This window comes from Schistocerca nitens, chromosome 3, assembly GCF_023898315.1.
Source record: "Schistocerca nitens isolate TAMUIC-IGC-003100 chromosome 3, iqSchNite1.1, whole genome shotgun sequence".
Taxonomy (NCBI): domain Eukaryota; kingdom Metazoa; phylum Arthropoda; class Insecta; order Orthoptera; family Acrididae; genus Schistocerca; species Schistocerca nitens.
This window is the reverse complement of record NC_064616.1, coordinates 927,857,156-927,875,033: the sequence shown is the minus strand read 5'-3', so window position 1 is coordinate 927,875,033 and position 17,878 is coordinate 927,857,156. Positions and strand designations below refer to the sequence as shown.

Sequence of the window (17,878 nt, the reverse complement as noted above, 5' to 3'; positions counted from 1 at the left end):
CTACATTTTCTAAGGACTCTCCCAATGAATCTCAACCTGGTACCCGCCTTACCAACAATTAATTTTATATGATCATTCCACTTCAAATCGTTCCACGCGCATACTCCCAGATATTTTACAGAAGTAACTGCTACCAGTGTTTGTTCCGCTATCTTTCTATGTATTCGCAATACATTACATTTGTCTATGTTACGGGTCAGTTGCCACTCCCTGCACCAAGTGCCTATCCACTGCAGATCTTCCTGCATTTTGCTACAATTTGTTAATGCTGCAACTTCTCTGTATACTACAGCATCATCCGCGAAAAGCCGCATGGAACTTCCGACACTATCTACTAGGTCATTTATATATATTGTGAAAAGCAATGGTCCCATAACACTCCCCTGTGGCACGCCAGAGGTTACTTTAACGTCTGTAGACGTCTCTCCATTGATAACATGCTGTGTTCTGTTTGCTAAAAACTCTTCAATCCAACCACACAGCTGGAAAGGGTAGGCAGAGATCCAAAGCTCTATACTATTTATGATTTTTACAATTAAATTAAATTAAATTGAGACCTTTTGCACTCCAGAAAAATTAGGTCTAATGCCATTAACTGAAACAGTCTGAAACTTGATACAACTTTAATCTGAGGGAAACATATTCCTCCGTTCACCACAACCTTCATGACAGCTTCAGTCAAATAAATGACAGGTCCATGATTAGATTTGATATCAATTAGTGGGTTTAAAAATTTAATTCTATTTACAGTAACATTGGTTTGATCATAACACACAAAAGTATAACAATTGTTAACATACCTGCTGAAAGAGTTACACAAGCCTGCACTTCTTTTCCTTCACTGTCTAGTCTTGTTAGTGGCAATGGAGGTGCTAAATTTGGTGATAACTGTGGCAGTGGTGACGAGTGCACAACAGATGCACACTGTACAGACCCTAGTGCCAAACCTCTCAAGAAAGTTGAGCCATCCTTAATAAATCTGAAAGTAAGACATCATGTGAAAACATAACATTAATATTAACAAAGTGAGAGTTACATCTACCAGTATTCCTGAGTATCAGACAAAGCCTCTATTACTTCACAAGCAGACAGTGTCTCATAATCAGCAGTTGCTCAGTCACTCACAAGACTGTCATTACTGTGATCAAGTTGTTACTGAACATCTTGATCTTTTCCTCTTTTCTGAGGTGTAAAACACACTTCTACCAAACATGAATGAAAATATAGCCAATGTCAGAAAGAACTATATTCTACATCAAAACCTTTCACAACTGTACCACCTCATAAATGACCTCCCAACAAGTACATTTATACAAAAAATATATTTTCACTAATTTATGAATGCAAAACTAATATGTGGGAGCTGTAATCTCTCTTTGGGTGAATTATACCAGCAATACATCAGTCACAAAAAGTTTGATGAGATATGTTTTATCAAGTGAAGTTCACTGACAGGCATGTCTGACATATACATGAGACAGTAGTGCAAACAACCACATGTGAACAAGATTGTGAAAACTGTAAATGTAAAATATGAGAATTATGGATTGCAAACAATTGTACAGGCTGAGCAACATACTGTGGCTGTGTTAAATATTTGTGTAAAGGACTTTGCATGAACATCAATGATATTTATGGTCTTCAAATGAAGGTAAACACAAAATAGGAGATCACTACACTTTCACCTTGATGATGCCAAAGAGCACCTTATTATGAAGTTATAGTGTTTGAATGTGGATGAATTCTTCATTTATGTGAGCTTTCATATCTTGTAACTACCTACAGTGAAGAGGTAGGATATATACAATCATAAATGTCATTAACTGCCAGTGGACCACAAGTACATCACCATGAAATGACAGACACATGGCAATAATGAAGTTCAGGGAATCATTTTGAAAGAGGGCACAAATTTAGAGCCTGAAACAAGTATGCCACTACCTTCACCCCTGATCACTATTGTCTGCTGTGCCATAGACCTCATGCATGTACTCCTTTGTGTAGCATTACCGACAACAGGAAACAGATTTTGGGCATAATGTTTTATTGCTCTGTATATTTAAACCATTCTTTATTCTGTTACATGCCACCCATACAAAATTCCATTCATCTAATGATTCCTTCATAATTTTGAAATTATCACAAGCAAGATATACCATCAGATTACTCAATGCACACTGTTGAACAGATGATGCAAGAGTCAACCATATACTACGGTTAGATTTCATTGCTCAAAATGGAAATGTTACTTGACTATACATGGCAGACAAGTTTTATGTGATCCAGACACAGAAGAAAGATGAAAGACTGTTTGTCTGTGAGGCACTCATGAGCAGAGACATTGGCTTCCTTGCCAATCATTTATTGCATTTGGAAACCTAACACAGGTAACAGCAGTCCAGTAATCTTCATGCATTATTACATTTACAATAACTCCTCCATTTATTGTGGCATTAAGAAATAGTAATGCAGAGCTTCCCAACAGATGAAATATACATGCTGGTTCAGGAGAACTGCACAGTTTAGAAATCAGGATACAGGAAGTGGCAAACTAAAACTTTCAAGTGGATCATAAAGCATTCATGGATTGCTCTCATGAGTTGTCCTCATAAGGAAAGCGTCTGCTCCACAGCTCAGTCTGGTATCACTCACATTTCATATCAGCACACACTCCATCATGAATTGAAACCCTAATTCCAGTAATAATGGGTCCTGGGAACGTTTTTATATGTACTTCTTTTCCAATGATTGGTGCTTTACTTTCCAAAAGGATTAGCACTATCACAGATTGTACAACTGTGAGAACTAAAATTAGTTTAATGACTGTTTCTCTCCTGGAGTCATGACCTGGACTAAAAATGCATACGGTTGTCATTAATCAGCAGCAGGATTCCAAGGATCACTGAACTTACTCCTAATATGGTACAGGACCCTCTGTGTTACATGACATTATTAAAAGGTCTTACAGTTCACAATTTCCAACAAAGCAATACACACCCACACACAGTTGGGTTCTTCTCATATCTCTGCAATTCACACACCTGGAGCCATCAACCTCAGATACAACTGACTGTACATTCCTTGAAACTGTTTCAAGGATAGCATTGATTCTTCTATAATTGGCATTCATCTATTAAACTGTTCTACAAAGTCTATCTGGAAGTAACTGCTAGAAATGAGCTGATATTTTTTGCTCCAACAGCTCTGTCATTATATGCACCACCATTTCGTCCCCAAGATTAGGTTTGCAAAATTTGGTTTCCAGTGGAAAAACTGCCAAAAGCTGATAGACACTATTGTTTCAGGGATTTCCACATGAGTGTAACTATTCACATCTGGGCCACATATTGCTGTCATATCTTAATGCCACAGAGATATGAGAATTAAATGGTATTTTTCAAGCCAAGCTGTTTGTGTTACTAGTTATCTTCAGATTACAACTACATGCTGGATGAGGAGAACTGCACAATTTTAGAAATTGTTACAGATGGAGTAGTAAACTAAAACTGTAAACTGGTGACAAGAAGTGTAAAACATAACATTAGTTACTCTAGTATTATTTTATTTATTCACCAGTTAATTATCTGGGTTTACTCATGTATGGGGCCTTTTAGAAACACAACATCAGCAACATGTACAACAAAATCACTTTCATCAAAACATGTGGCTATTGTTGTGGAGGCAGCAGGAGTCACAGGTGCTACAGCACCAGCAGCTCTTGTAATACCTCACTCCGACTCACATTTTACCAATTTCAGCATTCTACTGCTGCCGAGAAGAAAAGGTCACCTTCATCACATTGTCCAGATGGGACATGCCACACGTCCCATCTTGCCACATGCCACATATCACCATCTTGACAACTTGTTAACTTTATGTGGCCTTCAGGTTTTTCCTCTCCCTTCATGTTTGACAAGCTCAACATTATTTTTGTCTGCTACTGCCACAAGCTTGTTGTGCTCAAGTGGTTACATTTATTTTGAGCACCAAAGAATCAGATCAATCACATGTACTTGACTGTGAGGCCCAAGTCAACTCTGCCAATTTGTCTATGCCAGCTCTGTGCAATCTATCTTACAGGGACAGCCTTGTAAGGGGCCACATGGTAAACATGTCTTATATGAGGGCCAATGCTCTAGAAATGACTGACTGCCTCTCAACACTGTCTTGGCCATTGCACAATATTTACACTCAAGGTTTGCAATGACACTAACAGAAAATGTTGTCTTCACACCATCACTGCTTTGCTGACACTGCAGTTCACATACACTTGGCCAACACCACCAGTGGAGTCTGGTCTCGTCATACTGCTCAGACTGTTTCTGCCACGACATTCAAGTGGCTCACTCTCACTGCCAAGACTCTCTTGCTGATTGTGACTGACAGGTACAGCTCTCAGTCATGTGTCACAGTCTACACAGGCAGACCTCTGGGACACAAATGTGATAAAGCAGCAGGAGCTGTCATGTGACTGGTTTTTGTCATATCACTAGGTTCCAATCTAGTCCAGCGCCAGGAATTTGACAGTGTTTATTGGTGCTGACATAGGGATTCTTGGGTTTTACAGTTCCTCTAAAACACTGTTGGTAAGTCACCTCATTTGTCAATCACCTATCCCAGTAATAGGCAATACCCTGATAGGTAATACACTGATCATCCAGAACATTACGACCACTGACCTACTATTAATATAAACCTGTCCAGGCCATAGCAGCATCACCTGGTGAGTAAAGAATGCTAGTCAGACACAAGCACGGTGCCTGTAGTATCAGTGAAAATGCTGTCCATGTGTAGAATGGAGAAGGTGCATGTTCTACCTGAGTTTGACCGAGGGCAGATTGTGATGGCCTGGAGGTTTGGCATGAGAATTTTGGAAAGTGCACAACTTGTCGGGTGTTTGCGGAGTGTGTGGTGAGTGTCTTCAACACATGGTGAAACCACATCCAGATGTCGTGGGGTTAGGTGGCCATCCCTCATTACAGTTGTCGGACGTTCTAGGCTGAGCAGACTGATAAAACAGGACAGGTGGTACACACTGGTCGAACGAACACAAGACTTTAATGCTGGGCAGAGTACGAGAGTATCTGAACACACAGTGTACTGAACACTCCTAATGATGGGCCTCCACAGCCGATTATCCACGCTTGTGCCAATTTTAACACCTTGACACTGGCAACTACGACTGAAATGGGCACGTGACTGTGAGCACTAGATTTTAGTGCACTGGCAGAGCATCGCACGGTCTGATGAATCCCTATACCTTCTTCATCGTGCCAATGGGAGGGCACGAATCCGTTGTTTTCCAGGGGAACAGCTCCTTGACACTTGTACTGCAGCATGGAGACAAGCTGGTGGCAGCTCCATTATGCTCTGGAGAACATTCACACGAGCATCCATGGGCCCAGTGGAGCTTACACGAGGCACCATGATGGCCAAGTAGTATTGTACACTGGTTACAGACCATGTACACCCTTCATGATTATCATGTTCCCCAAGGACAGTGGCACTTTTCAACAAGATAATGTGCCATGTCACAAGGGCAGGAGTGTGACGGAGTGGTTTATGGAACACACTGGCAAGTTCCAATTGATGCGCTGGCCCCGCAACTCACCAGATCTGAACCTGATTGAACACATCTGGGATGTAATTGAATGTGGTGTCAGAGCACATTGCTCCCATCCCTAGAATGGGAATTACATAACTTGTGTGTGTAGATATGGTGCCAACACCCTCCAGTGATCTACCAAGGCCATATTTTTTCAATACTACAATGTGTCGCTGCTGTTACCCATGCCAAAGATGGACACACTGGCTATTAGGTAGGTGGTCATAATGCTCTGGTTGATCAGTGTATAAGTTGATCATGCGCCATCTCAGGTTTGAGGCAGTCAACTGCGACGATGTGTGGAACACATCTGGCTCAAGTCCCTTTGATAGCTTTTACTATTGCATCATAAACTTCATGCAGCCGGTATCAGAAGTTGTCCCATTTTGAGATATAGGTAATATCTGCATGACAATCCCTTTCTTATTAGACCAGGCTTTAAGTTATGTTACAGATTTTGCTACTCAGATCACTCTCAATATTGGTGCCATATTTTGGTTTCAAAGGAACAGTACTGTTCCTGTATGCCATCTGTGACACTGTGAGAGTATAACCCAATAGCCTTGTGTCTAGAAATTTTGCAACATATCCTATACACAATGAATCTTTCACTCTGCAGCAGAATGTGCACTGTTTTGAAACTTCCTGCCATACCATAACTGTGTGTTAGACCAGTACTCAAGCCGGAATGCAGGAGAGAGGTACTGACAGAAGTGAAGCTGTGAGTACATGTTACAGTCATTCCCAGACAGATCAGTCAATATGGGGGTTCAAGTCTCAGTGTAACATACAGTTTTAATTTGGGAGGAAGTTTTGTATCCTATTCAGCTGCTGAGAGATCCCAGTCATTGCTGTCCACAAACAGTGGGGATCTTCTGCTCGTAAGGAGATTTCTAAGCGTCTGTCGAAACATAAACTGTCATCGACCATACAAATTGGCACATGCTGCAAAGTTGTTTTCTTATTTCACTAGTGGCGATTGTGTATCTGAAATTAACTTCCATGGAAGCATATTTCCAGCTTCTTCTTTATGAGAATTCATGAACCTTCATAGTAATGAATACCCCCATTTTGGCTGCTTTTCAGTACTTCCCCCATTTCTAGTGTTTCTTGGAACAGCTATTACATGATATTCCCCGCTGATTGATCTATGTTGAGGTCATAACTGTTATTTGTAGAAAGCAAGCAGATCACCTTTGTAGCCTTCAATGTCTGTTAACCCTACTACAGCATATCACCATCTTTTGCAACTTGCAGTCAGTGTTTAGATAACTTATTAGCAGAGCATTCCAAATGCAGTCACATTTGTCACATTATTCAATGAGCAGCACAAAAATGATGCACAATTTGTCCTGACACTTAAGTATGAGGAAACGTTTCATTTAGTCATATGTTGCTACTCTAAACTTTGCGCTTAGCAGTTTCAAACAGCACTTTACACTTGCTTCTTCTTATGGCCTTAGTGCACAGCTGTTTCATAAGAACAGATGATTTGGGAAAGCCACTACCTGATTCTTGGAAAATCTTGTTCTCCAGCTAAGATGAATACTGCAAAATCAAGTAGGAAGTTCTTTCCAACAATTTTAGCATTCATATATTTCATGAGTCTCTTTTTGGGGCCACCTTTGAGCTTTTCATGTGCTAAAACAAGCCGTTCCTAGAGATGGGCATGTATGTGCATAACATAATGGCTGCACTGTTTTAATCTATTGCTAAGCAGCTCCAAGTAAAACATCTCTTCAGCCATATTTTAGTAAAAAAGTAATACATGAAACCATTCCAAGTAACACAAATATGTCTTTATTCGTAACCCTCTGAACAATAATGGAAGTAAGCCTCTCATGACTTCACATGTAATAAGACAAAAGAATCATACAGAAGGTGCAACATAAGCAAGACACAGAACAATTGATGTGAGCAGTACAAACTAAAAGAACAGAGTGAGAGTGAGTCAGCACTGCTCCCCACGTATATAGGTGCGAGTCACCGGTAGACCGTGCAGCAGAAACATTGCTGTGTGCATGCTTCCTGCAGGTGGGCCTCTACTGGTCGGCCCACACCGATACAGTTGGTGGTTGATTTAAGTACACATGTGTAGCAACACTACAGTTGGCACACTCACACTCACTCGCAGTAGTAGCAGGATACAGCACACCTCTCCCTTGTGCAAAGATGGGACTGAGGCAAAAGAGGAGATGCCCATGGCCCAATGAGAGACACATTCATCAGATCTGGAATGGTGGCAGGCGGTGCTGACAGCAGGGATGGGACAGTGTGCTGGGCCAGAGCGTGTTGAGACACGAACGTGCCCGAGGGCAGTGGGCCCACGTGGCGCTCGATGACAGCACTAGGGAGGAGAGTGCCATTGCCATTTCTGCATCATCATCAGCAGGCAGACCCCAGTGTGGAGGAGGTGGGTGTGGACTCACCGGCGATGACAGCTGAGGCATTGATGGCGAGGGGGCCGACGGAGGTGGACGACCAAAACAGCAGACTGCAGCAACGGATCTGAGGCCAGAGGAGGACCAGTGCCCAGCACCAGGAAGCAGGAACACCGGGACAAAACACATGGAGGGGGCAGCCAATGGGATGGGGACACCTCCACAGCAGGTGACGACAGGCTCGAGGTGGAGGGTGGCGGGGCAGGCTGCGGCGACAGGGGCCGTACCTGTGAACTGGTAGCTTCTGGTGGTGAGTGGGGATGCAACTGGTCAAAGCAGTGCACTGGTGACCAAACCCTCATGCCCACAGCAGTGATACTGGTGTGAAGTGGCTGGAGGAACCCAATCGTGGCAGGTGTGGTACAGCCCATGTAGGTGGAGGAGCAGGCGTGGCAGCCAGCCACCAAGCAACTCAGCTCCCCCATAGTTGTGAAGCTATAGGCATTCAGAAAATTGAGAAGGGTGACATCTGGTGAAGATTACACAACAGACTTTATCATTTGGAACTTGAATGGGCACTAGTCATTCTGCCTTGCCATTTGATTGAGGGTGGAATGATGGAGCAGTAACATGACGGGAAGAAAACAAATGAAAGGCTTGGGAAATGTGTAATGGGGTCCATTATCAGAAAATAAGGTACAAGGCAACCTCTTAATAGAAAAAAACTCAAGAATGTATGAATTGTGACCTCAGTTGACATCGACACACACCGGAGAATGTAATGAAACTAGGAAAACGTATCCACAACCAAGAGCAAATACGAATTCGAGAAGGAGCTTGCAAAGTCAACATCAATGCATTCCCCTGGCTTGCATGGAGTAATCCAGGGGGACAGAGACTCCCTGGGAGCTGCCTGTTAATAGGCACACTGCTCAGAAACTGCACCAACACAGACAATTTTGCCATCGATTCCTGGTCAAAAATCATATTTCCTAGCTAACAGTTGAGTACATGAAACTCCCCAATGGCCCTGCTGGAGAAGACATAGAACCTCACACCATAACACAATGGGAATAACTATGCTGGGAGAGAGGTCTTCCATGGACAACAGCAAAACACAGTAAAAAACAGAGAGGCGATATCGTAAGGAAAAATAGTTCCACACAGGGTCTGAAGCCTGACCTTGCAGTTTACCTGGCCAGCCCTGTTGAACAAACTGAACCACCTGACAGAGAACTGGGTCAGCATCAATGACAACTGATATGCATGAACTTGTAATTGGGAAACCCCAGACTGTGGCCTGCATTACAGTATCAAGATGCAAGCAAAGCAATTCTTCACAATCAAAGTCAAGATCAGGACCCACAGGAAGGTGGGACAAGGTATCCGCATTGGCATGATTAGACATAGGTTGAAAATGAATTTCGTAATTGCATTGAGACAAGAACAGCGCTCAGTATTCTAGGCAGTACGCTGCCTTGTCAAGCAAGGAAGTTTGAGGGTTAAAAGAGGAAACCAAGGGTTTATGGTCAGTAATAAAGTGAAACATGGAGCCAAAAAAAAAAATTTCTTGAGGGGGCAGACTATGGCAAGAACCTCTTTTTCCACTTGAGAGTAACCCTGCTGTGCTGGAGTGGGAGATTTAGAGGCAAAAGCAACAGGTTGTTCAGAACCACTGGCATATTGGTGCACCAGGACCACACTAAGGCCATAATGTGAAGTGTCAGTTGCCATCTTTGTGCTGGTCTGGACAGAAGATAGCTAAAAGGGGGCCAAAAGTAGCTTGGTTTTCAACATTTGAAAAGCAAATTCACAGTCCATACTCCATCAAAAAGGTACATTCTCACGTAACAAGGCATGCAAGGGGTGGGCCAAGGTGGCCAACTCCAGCAGGAATTTATGGTAGTAAGCTACCTTCCTTAGGCAGGCCTGAAGCTCCTTCATGGACATGGGGCAAGGCCTAGACGTAACAGCAGAGATGTGGTCTGGCAGAGGGCAAACCGCATTCCATGTGACTTCAAACCCCGAATAAACAATAAAAGGTTGGAAAAAACTGAGATTTTGTGAGGTTACACCATAAGCCTGAGGACTGTAAAACAGAAAACAAAGTGCACAAATTTGGCAAGTGATTGGCCACGGAGGAGCCCATGACAACAATAGCATCGAGATAATAAATGCAACCCAGGGCAGTCTTAGTCAATTGCTCTAAAAATCACTTGAAAATAGCAGGGCTCCTATCAACACCAAAAGGAAGGAGAAAATATTGATAGAGACCACAAGGAGTATTCAGAACCGGAACTCGCCAGGATTCTTCATCCATATAAACCTACAGGTATGCTTCAGTCAAAGCAATTTTAGGAAAGTACTGGTCGCCCGATATTTTCACCTACAGTTCCTCCTGGTGTGGGAGAAGATATATATCCACAGTCGACTGCACACTGACACTAGTACTGAAGTCTCCACAGTGGTGAAATTTTCCTGACGGATTCTGAACTATAACCAGCAGAGGTAATAACCATTCACTAGCCATAAGAGGTTGCACCACCCCTAGAGACTGAAGTCTGTCCAATTCTGCTTTCATCTGACATTTCACGGTGACAGGAATAGCATGTGCATGACAAATTGAGACCATGACAAAAATGAGACCAAGCCAAAAAGGCCAAGCCATGGATTTCAAAGAAATATGAGAAGAAAAATTTGTAGCATACCCTCTACCTTCTGAAAACAAATCTGAAAACTCCTCACATGGTGTTTCCGTGTGTGTGTGTGTGTGTGTGTGTGTGTGTGTGTGAGAGAGAGAGAGAGAGAGAGAGAGAGAGAGAGAGAGAGAGAGAGATCTGATGGATGCCCAATGGTGAGGTCATCAGTGCCCTTACACTTATAAAAACAAATGAATGTGGAGATGAACTAAAAGTGTTGTACATGTGTGCACTCAAAATGACCACACAGTCACTCTGTATCACATGCACTCTCACATGCACTAAAACCAATTAGGAGGAAAGAGAGGTAATCAAGAAATTAAAACACAGAGAAAATTTAACATGGAGGAACTAAAAGAAAAGCACAGGGAAATATGACTGACTTACAAAAATCTAAGATGAGCCAGCCACTCTTTGACACATTAAGAATATCTCCCTAAATTCTTGTTAAAAGCATTGAACAATTCACAAAACTTTAAAACCCTAACCACATTCGTTTGAGCATTACCTAAAATAGATGGCAGATCTGCTGGCAAATCTGCCACAGTCTGCTGGTCGGCAAATAAAATGCAGTCCAATAAAATGTGGCACACTGTGATCTGCAGGCCACAAGTACCACACATTGGAGGGTTCTCTCAGCAGAGTAAGAATCCATGTGTCACACGTCTGTGGCCTATGAAAAGACGAGGAAGAAGGACTTCGTCCCACCAACGTGGCTGGAAGGAAGTACTCCATGACCGAGTTGTGGGCTTGATGACACAGAGCTTGTTATCGGTCACTGCTAGCCACTCGTCTTCCCATCAACACATAACTTTGTACCTCAACAGAGAGGTGATAGCATGCAGGAGGATAGCACACCAAAATACCAGAGGATCACAAAACGCCTCCTTGGCTGTTCAATCCATCCTTTCATTCCCCGTAATTCCAATGTGCCAGGTACCTAGCACAAAGACACCTCCTTCTCCAGTTGTTGTTGTTGTTGTTGTTGTAGGAGGGCATCCTGGATATTCTGGGATACTGTATCTGCTGGGTAAAACTGTTGGATAGGGTAAAGAGAGCTCAGAGAATCTGAGCAGACAAGAAATCTAACACCTTATCTGCTCCAGTGCTTGCAAGATTGCATATAATTCTGCCTCAAAGATGGTAAATTCTGGAGGCAGTCTGACCTTGAGGACACGATCCGGAAAAACAACAGACCAACCAACAGAGTCCCCTTGCTTGGACCAATCCATAAAAACACCTACATGGTCATGGTATTCAGATATAATATCAGAGAATATCGGATTAAAGATGGAAGCAGGAGTGCTATCTGTCCTGTACCACACCCAATCTAAAATCACTCTAAGCCCTCCAGCAACCAGGGTGGCAGGCAGTTAAAACCCTGGATTTGGGGTCATACTGGCTCCACACTGAGTGACTCCAGCACACATTGCATGCGAATTCCAAATGGCATTGTGGCTCATGGACAGTTGGAAAAAAGGTGTTCCAGAGGTGGATGTGCAACAGTATGGTGTGTGGGTGAAGTTGGAGCTGCAAAGAACTTACACACCTGTCGCACCATGAAGAGCTGGCACAAGATGGTAGGTGGTAGTTCCCCCACTTCAGCAGAGATACTAAGTATGGGACTGATCCGATAAACACCCGTGGCCAGCTGAATCCCCTCATGATGGACAGCATCAATGATATGCAAGTAAGAGGACATTGCTGACCCATACACCATGCAACCATAGTCCAGCTGCAAATGTATAAAAGCCCGATGAAGCTGAAGGAGATGCACACTGTCCACTCCCCAAGACCTGTGGCTTAGGCACTTGATGATGTTCAGTGCCCTCAGGGTTCTGGCTTTCAGGTCTCACAGGTGTGGTAACCATAACAATCGGGAGTCAAAAATGAGGCCCAGAAACGCACTGTGTCTCTCAAATGTAGGATGGTGTCCCCCACATTCAAGGCACGCAAATTAAAAAGATGATGAGAATTATTGAAATGAACACACACTTATCTGCAGAAAACTGAAAACCCATCTTTGCAGCCCACTCCTCTAATCGTTGCACTGTAAGTTGCAACAGAGGGCTCACTATTGCAACACTGGAGGAGGAAAGAAAACAGCAAAATCATCTACAAATAAGGAGCACTGTAAAGGACTTCTTACCATAGATGTGATACTGTTGATGGCTATGGAAAAGAAGGTAACACTTAAAACACTGCCCTGAGGAACACCATTCTCCTGCTCAAATCAATCAGACAGTGTGTCACCAACTCAGGTCCTAAAAAATCACTGAGACAGTAAAGACCATATGAAGATGGGGAGGTGGCCACAAAAGCCCCATTGATACAGTTGGGTGAGAATACAATGTCTCCAAGTAGTATCGTTTGCCTTACATATATCGAAGTATATGCCGATACAGTGATGCTTACAGAGGATAGCCTGCTGAATAGCCACCTCTAGGAGGGTCAGATTGTTGACAGTGGACCAAAATCTTCAGAATCCACACTGAGAGCAGCCAAAGAGTTGCCTGATCTCTAACAACCAGACCAGATGATGGTTAACCATTCGCTCCAGGGTCTTTCCTACACAGCTCATTAAGGCGATACTCCAATAACTACTGGGACACATGCAGTCCTTTCCTGGTTTGAGGAGAGGTATCAGAATTGCCTTTCCAGAGCAGTTGATGCAGATCCCTGGAGACAGGCTGTCAGTCCCAGCATCGTGAGCAGCTTTTCCACAGTTCCCGCAGATCTCTTCACCTTCACAAGTCATGGTTATATGGCTGGAACACTGGTATTTATAGCACTGCATAGGGTTTGGAATATAAGGCCAAATGTTAAGTTGAAGGAACCCCATCATAAGATGTTCAGGCAGTGTCAGAGAACTGAATGTGACAATGAAAGTGGCAGTCTTTTCAATTGCTCCAGAGAGAGTGTGTGTGTGGCAGATATGATACGCAAGTTGGGATGGAAGTCATTAAAGCAAAGACATTTTTCATCGCGGCGAGATCTATTTAGGAAATTTCAGTCACCAACTTTCTCTTCCGAATGTGAAAATATTTTGTTGAGTCCAACCTACATAGGTAGGAATGATCATCAAAATAAAATAAGAGAAATCAGAGCTCGAACAGAAAGGTTTAGGTGTTCGTTTTTCCCGTACGCTGTTCGGGAGGGGAATTACAGAGAAATAGTATGATTGTGGTTCGATGAACCCTCTGCCAGGCACTTAAATGTGAATTGCAGAGTAATCATGTAGATGTAGATGTAGATTCCTGTGTGTTTGTTGCTCCACATTGATTATTCCCTGGGATGCCCATCCTTGCCTCAGTTTTGCAGTGTCCATGTCCACGAAATCTCAGCACGTGACAACACCATTACTGTAGTTGAGAGAGGTGTGCATCTCAACAATGATATCATAGTCACCCAGTTTCTGTCATTTCTTAAGAAGGTCTACCAGCTTTGACCTGTTAGTTTCAACCAGCAATGAGCCATTACACAATCATTGCATAGATTTTAATATTTCCAGCAAGGCCTGCCAAACCCTTATGGATATAAAAGGGGGACACTTCAAATTTCCCCTTCTTCCTCTTTATCACCAGAAACACATTGTTATTCATGAATCCATGAGCCCTGTTCCTGCAGCCAAAAGTATTCTTATTATAAGGATGACTAGCCTCTCTCATTCTTTTGGATGAATGGGTATGAATACTCTCAGGCATAACACCTTTCCCACTGGGAGGAGAAGATGATTTTGAGGGTTTCATCTCGGTCCCATGAGCAGTTAGGGAAATAAGGGTCCACTCAGAGAGAGCCCCGCATGCCTGAGTAAGCCTTATACAACTGACGTGTGGCAGGTTCCCCAGAGGTTGCCCGCTAATGAGTGTTCCACCTCAACAGCCATGCAATCCATCAGCACGCCTCAATATTGAGATTTTATAGAGGTTTACCCCGTCCTCGCAATCCAGGTGGTGAAGCCAAGATCCCCACTCCCTGAGACACACAACGTTACACCACCGCGTGGTGCAGTGGTCGCTGAAGCATGCCCAGAGATTACGATGACAGGGAACTGGCGGTGCTTACCAGTCCCCAGCTCAGGAACCCTGGAGTCGCCAAGCCTGCACCCAGCAAATCAATTCTGAGCCCCTGAGGGCCACAGTGTTTCCAATTGAGAATATGATACCTGATTGGACATAAGGTGAACTGCATTGGTGATGGAAAATCCAAATGCCTGAAATAAATCCAGCCTGAACACATTCTCAACACCAGCATCAGCAATCACCAAAAATGTAATGGAGTGAACTACTGATTTGTAAGAGGCAGAAGCAATAAATTGTCCAAACAGTGGAATGTTCTGTTTGCTATAACTAACCAGCTTCTGTGTGACTGATGTCGAAGGCAGTGAGCCTAAACTCACATAGGTTTGAGAATTCAATTCACTGCAGCACTTGTGTCGACCTGTAGCCGGAGCATTTGGCAAAAAAACACTTAATTCAATGAACAACTTGGCAGAAATTACAAGCATTGGAGACACAAAATTTATGTCCATATCCATATTCTTTGGTAAACGACACATGGAGGCGATGTGGTGTTTCTTCTGGCAAGCATTACAAGTAACTTAGCACTTAGGGCATGTCAAATGTTCATGCCAGACAAAACAGAAAAGAAAAGATGGAAACAGAGAATGCTGAGTCTGGCACTGTGGCAGTCGCAGCTGTGTGGGTTGGCCTTGGTCTGCTCAGCACTGGGCCCACATGTCTACTGCAACCACTGCCACTTCCTTATGCAAGCTAGCTGTCGTCCTGGTGTAACAGCACTACCACATCATTCCACACTTCAATTTGGTCATCTGCTGCCTGAGAAACTTCAAAAAATTGTGCTATTTGCTAAACTTCTGCCAACATGGGGTTTTCACAGAGTAAAGCCTCCTGGTGCACTTCCTTGTCCAGAGCTAAACAGATAATTGCGTTGCACTTCAAAGAGTCTGCATAAGAGCTTTTATGTGGCATCAGTAATGAATTGACACTTAATGGCTAAGGCCGTGAAGTTTGGCTGACCACACTCTGTATGACTGGTTTGGTTTCTTGCAGCATCAGTGGAATTCAACTTGTGCTGCTATGACATGCATTCATTTGTGATGGTAGTTGGACAATAAACTGCACATGTAATCAAAAGTAAGAGCTTCCTGTTCTCGTAAACGGGCAAGCTGACACAATAATTGATACACCTTAGGTGGAATCCATGGTATGAATAATCCTTTGCACAAATTCACCAAAAGCCAAAAAATGCTGCCTGAGTCTTTTTTCTTGAGCTTCCCAATCCTTAGCTGAATCATCATAGAGAGGATAAGTGGGTGGATTAGACTGATGGATAGGTACCCTGTCTGTTAATGGAAGCCAACAAATTGCTCACTGTCAAAATAAGCTAGTCAGTCAGGGCCAGTAGCACAGCATCCATAATGACTAAACCTGATGAAACTGCACTTAAAGACTACACATACGGGAACCAGTCCACCCTTGTCACCAATTGTGTAGTAACCAAGTAGTACATGAAGTGGATCCTAGTAACACAAATATGGCTTTATTCATAAACGTCTGAACAATAATGGAGATAAGCCTCTCCTAATTCCACATGTAACAAGACAAAAGAACCATAAGAAGGTTCAACATAAGCGATGCAGAGAACAACTGATGTAAGTGGTACAAACTAAAAAAACATAGAAGAGTGAGTCATCACTGCTTTGTGTGTATATAGGTGAGAGTTGGCAGTAGATGGCAGAGCTTAGACTGCCGTGTGCACGCTTCCTACACATGGCCTCTAGTGGCCACTCTGTGCTGATACAGATGGTGGTCAATTTATGTACACATGCACAAAGACTTTACACTTGGTGCATTCACACTCTCATACACTAGTAGTAGGACACAACACATATCAGGGACCGATGACCGTAGCAGTCCAGTCCCTTTACTCCCACTAACCAACCAACCAACACATATCATTCACCATATGAATGATGGCATCCTAGAATGACTACCAGAGGGCTGAGAGACAGGTTTGATGATTTTACTGAGATTTTCTTCCAGGATGAGCATCTGCCTCCCATGGCCCTGACTACCAGACACCACATCCTGAATTTTCTAACAATGCTTCTGGCTGATAGTCATTTATGAAATGTCCCATTTCCTCAATATTTTCCAAGTGTCTTTGTCTCAGCAGACACAACCAGTCACACTTTATCACTGTGGAGAGTAAATTCTACCATTTCATAATATACAGGGTGTCCCATTTATCTTGACCACCCTAAATAGCTGTTTGTCCAGATTTAAATTACAAAATGTTTCAATCAAATGTTCTCTAGGCATCAGGGAGACATCAATCAGCATGATTGCCTTCATTGTAGCTTTGTTTTTTACAAAGATATGATAGTGGTATGACTTTTTTAAATGGCACCCTGTATTTTTTATTCAGTAATTCATTTCCTCTCCTAAAGACCTATTCAAAAATGTGTCACAGAGTACCATTCACTCAAACACAACTTTATTAATTATATAACACAACATTGACATTGACATTCCCAGCATTTAGTGCAGGTACTCGGGGTAACGGAACACATCCACATGCTGATATTGACAGAGCACAAATATAAACATAAGCAGAATGCACACCTGTCATTTCGTCAACCATCATCAGTTGAAGAGTTGTGTGAACAGAATGTACACCAATGAAGAGGAGGAAGAAATGCTACTCATCTATAGGGAAGGTAAGTTAGCAGAATAGTAATTTCAATACTGTTTTCTTATGTACGGGTACATTTAGTACAGTAGTTTAGTCCTTTTAAAGATTGTTGTGTACATTAGGCATACAGTAAAGGCTGTCCTTCCTACAAACTGCATCGACATAACATCTCTCTTATTGTTGTGATGAAGGTAGGTGAAATGCTATGCAGACAGTGGAACTGTACAGAGAGCAATATCCTGACAAGAACCCACCTTTCTGACGGATGTTTTCTCATCTTGTTGCAATGCTTCAGGGAACAGAAAGTTTCAACCCATGACAACACACTTGCACAGACGAAGCTGCTGATGTTACTGTTCTCGCTTCTGTTGCTATGAATCCACACGTGAGCACATGACAGCTTGAACATGAGATTGGCATTCCTAAAACCAGTGTACATTGTATTCTTACACATCACTGGTTCTATCCTTACCCCC

The 17,878-nt window shown here is 42.9% G+C and overlaps 1 protein-coding gene across 5 annotated transcripts in view; it reads right to left on the bottom strand.

Annotated features, from left to right (window-relative positions):
- Positions 1-17,878, bottom strand: part of LOC126248999 (glycogen debranching enzyme) — a 220,039-nt gene that overhangs the window by 41,247 nt on the left and 160,914 nt on the right. For all 5 annotated transcript variants that reach the window (XM_049950579.1, XM_049950582.1, XM_049950583.1 and 2 more), the window contains exon 19: positions 801-979. In XM_049950579.1, the coding sequence (XP_049806536.1) occupies positions 801-979 (179 nt within the window). The remainder of the gene's footprint in view (positions 1-800; positions 980-17,878) is intronic.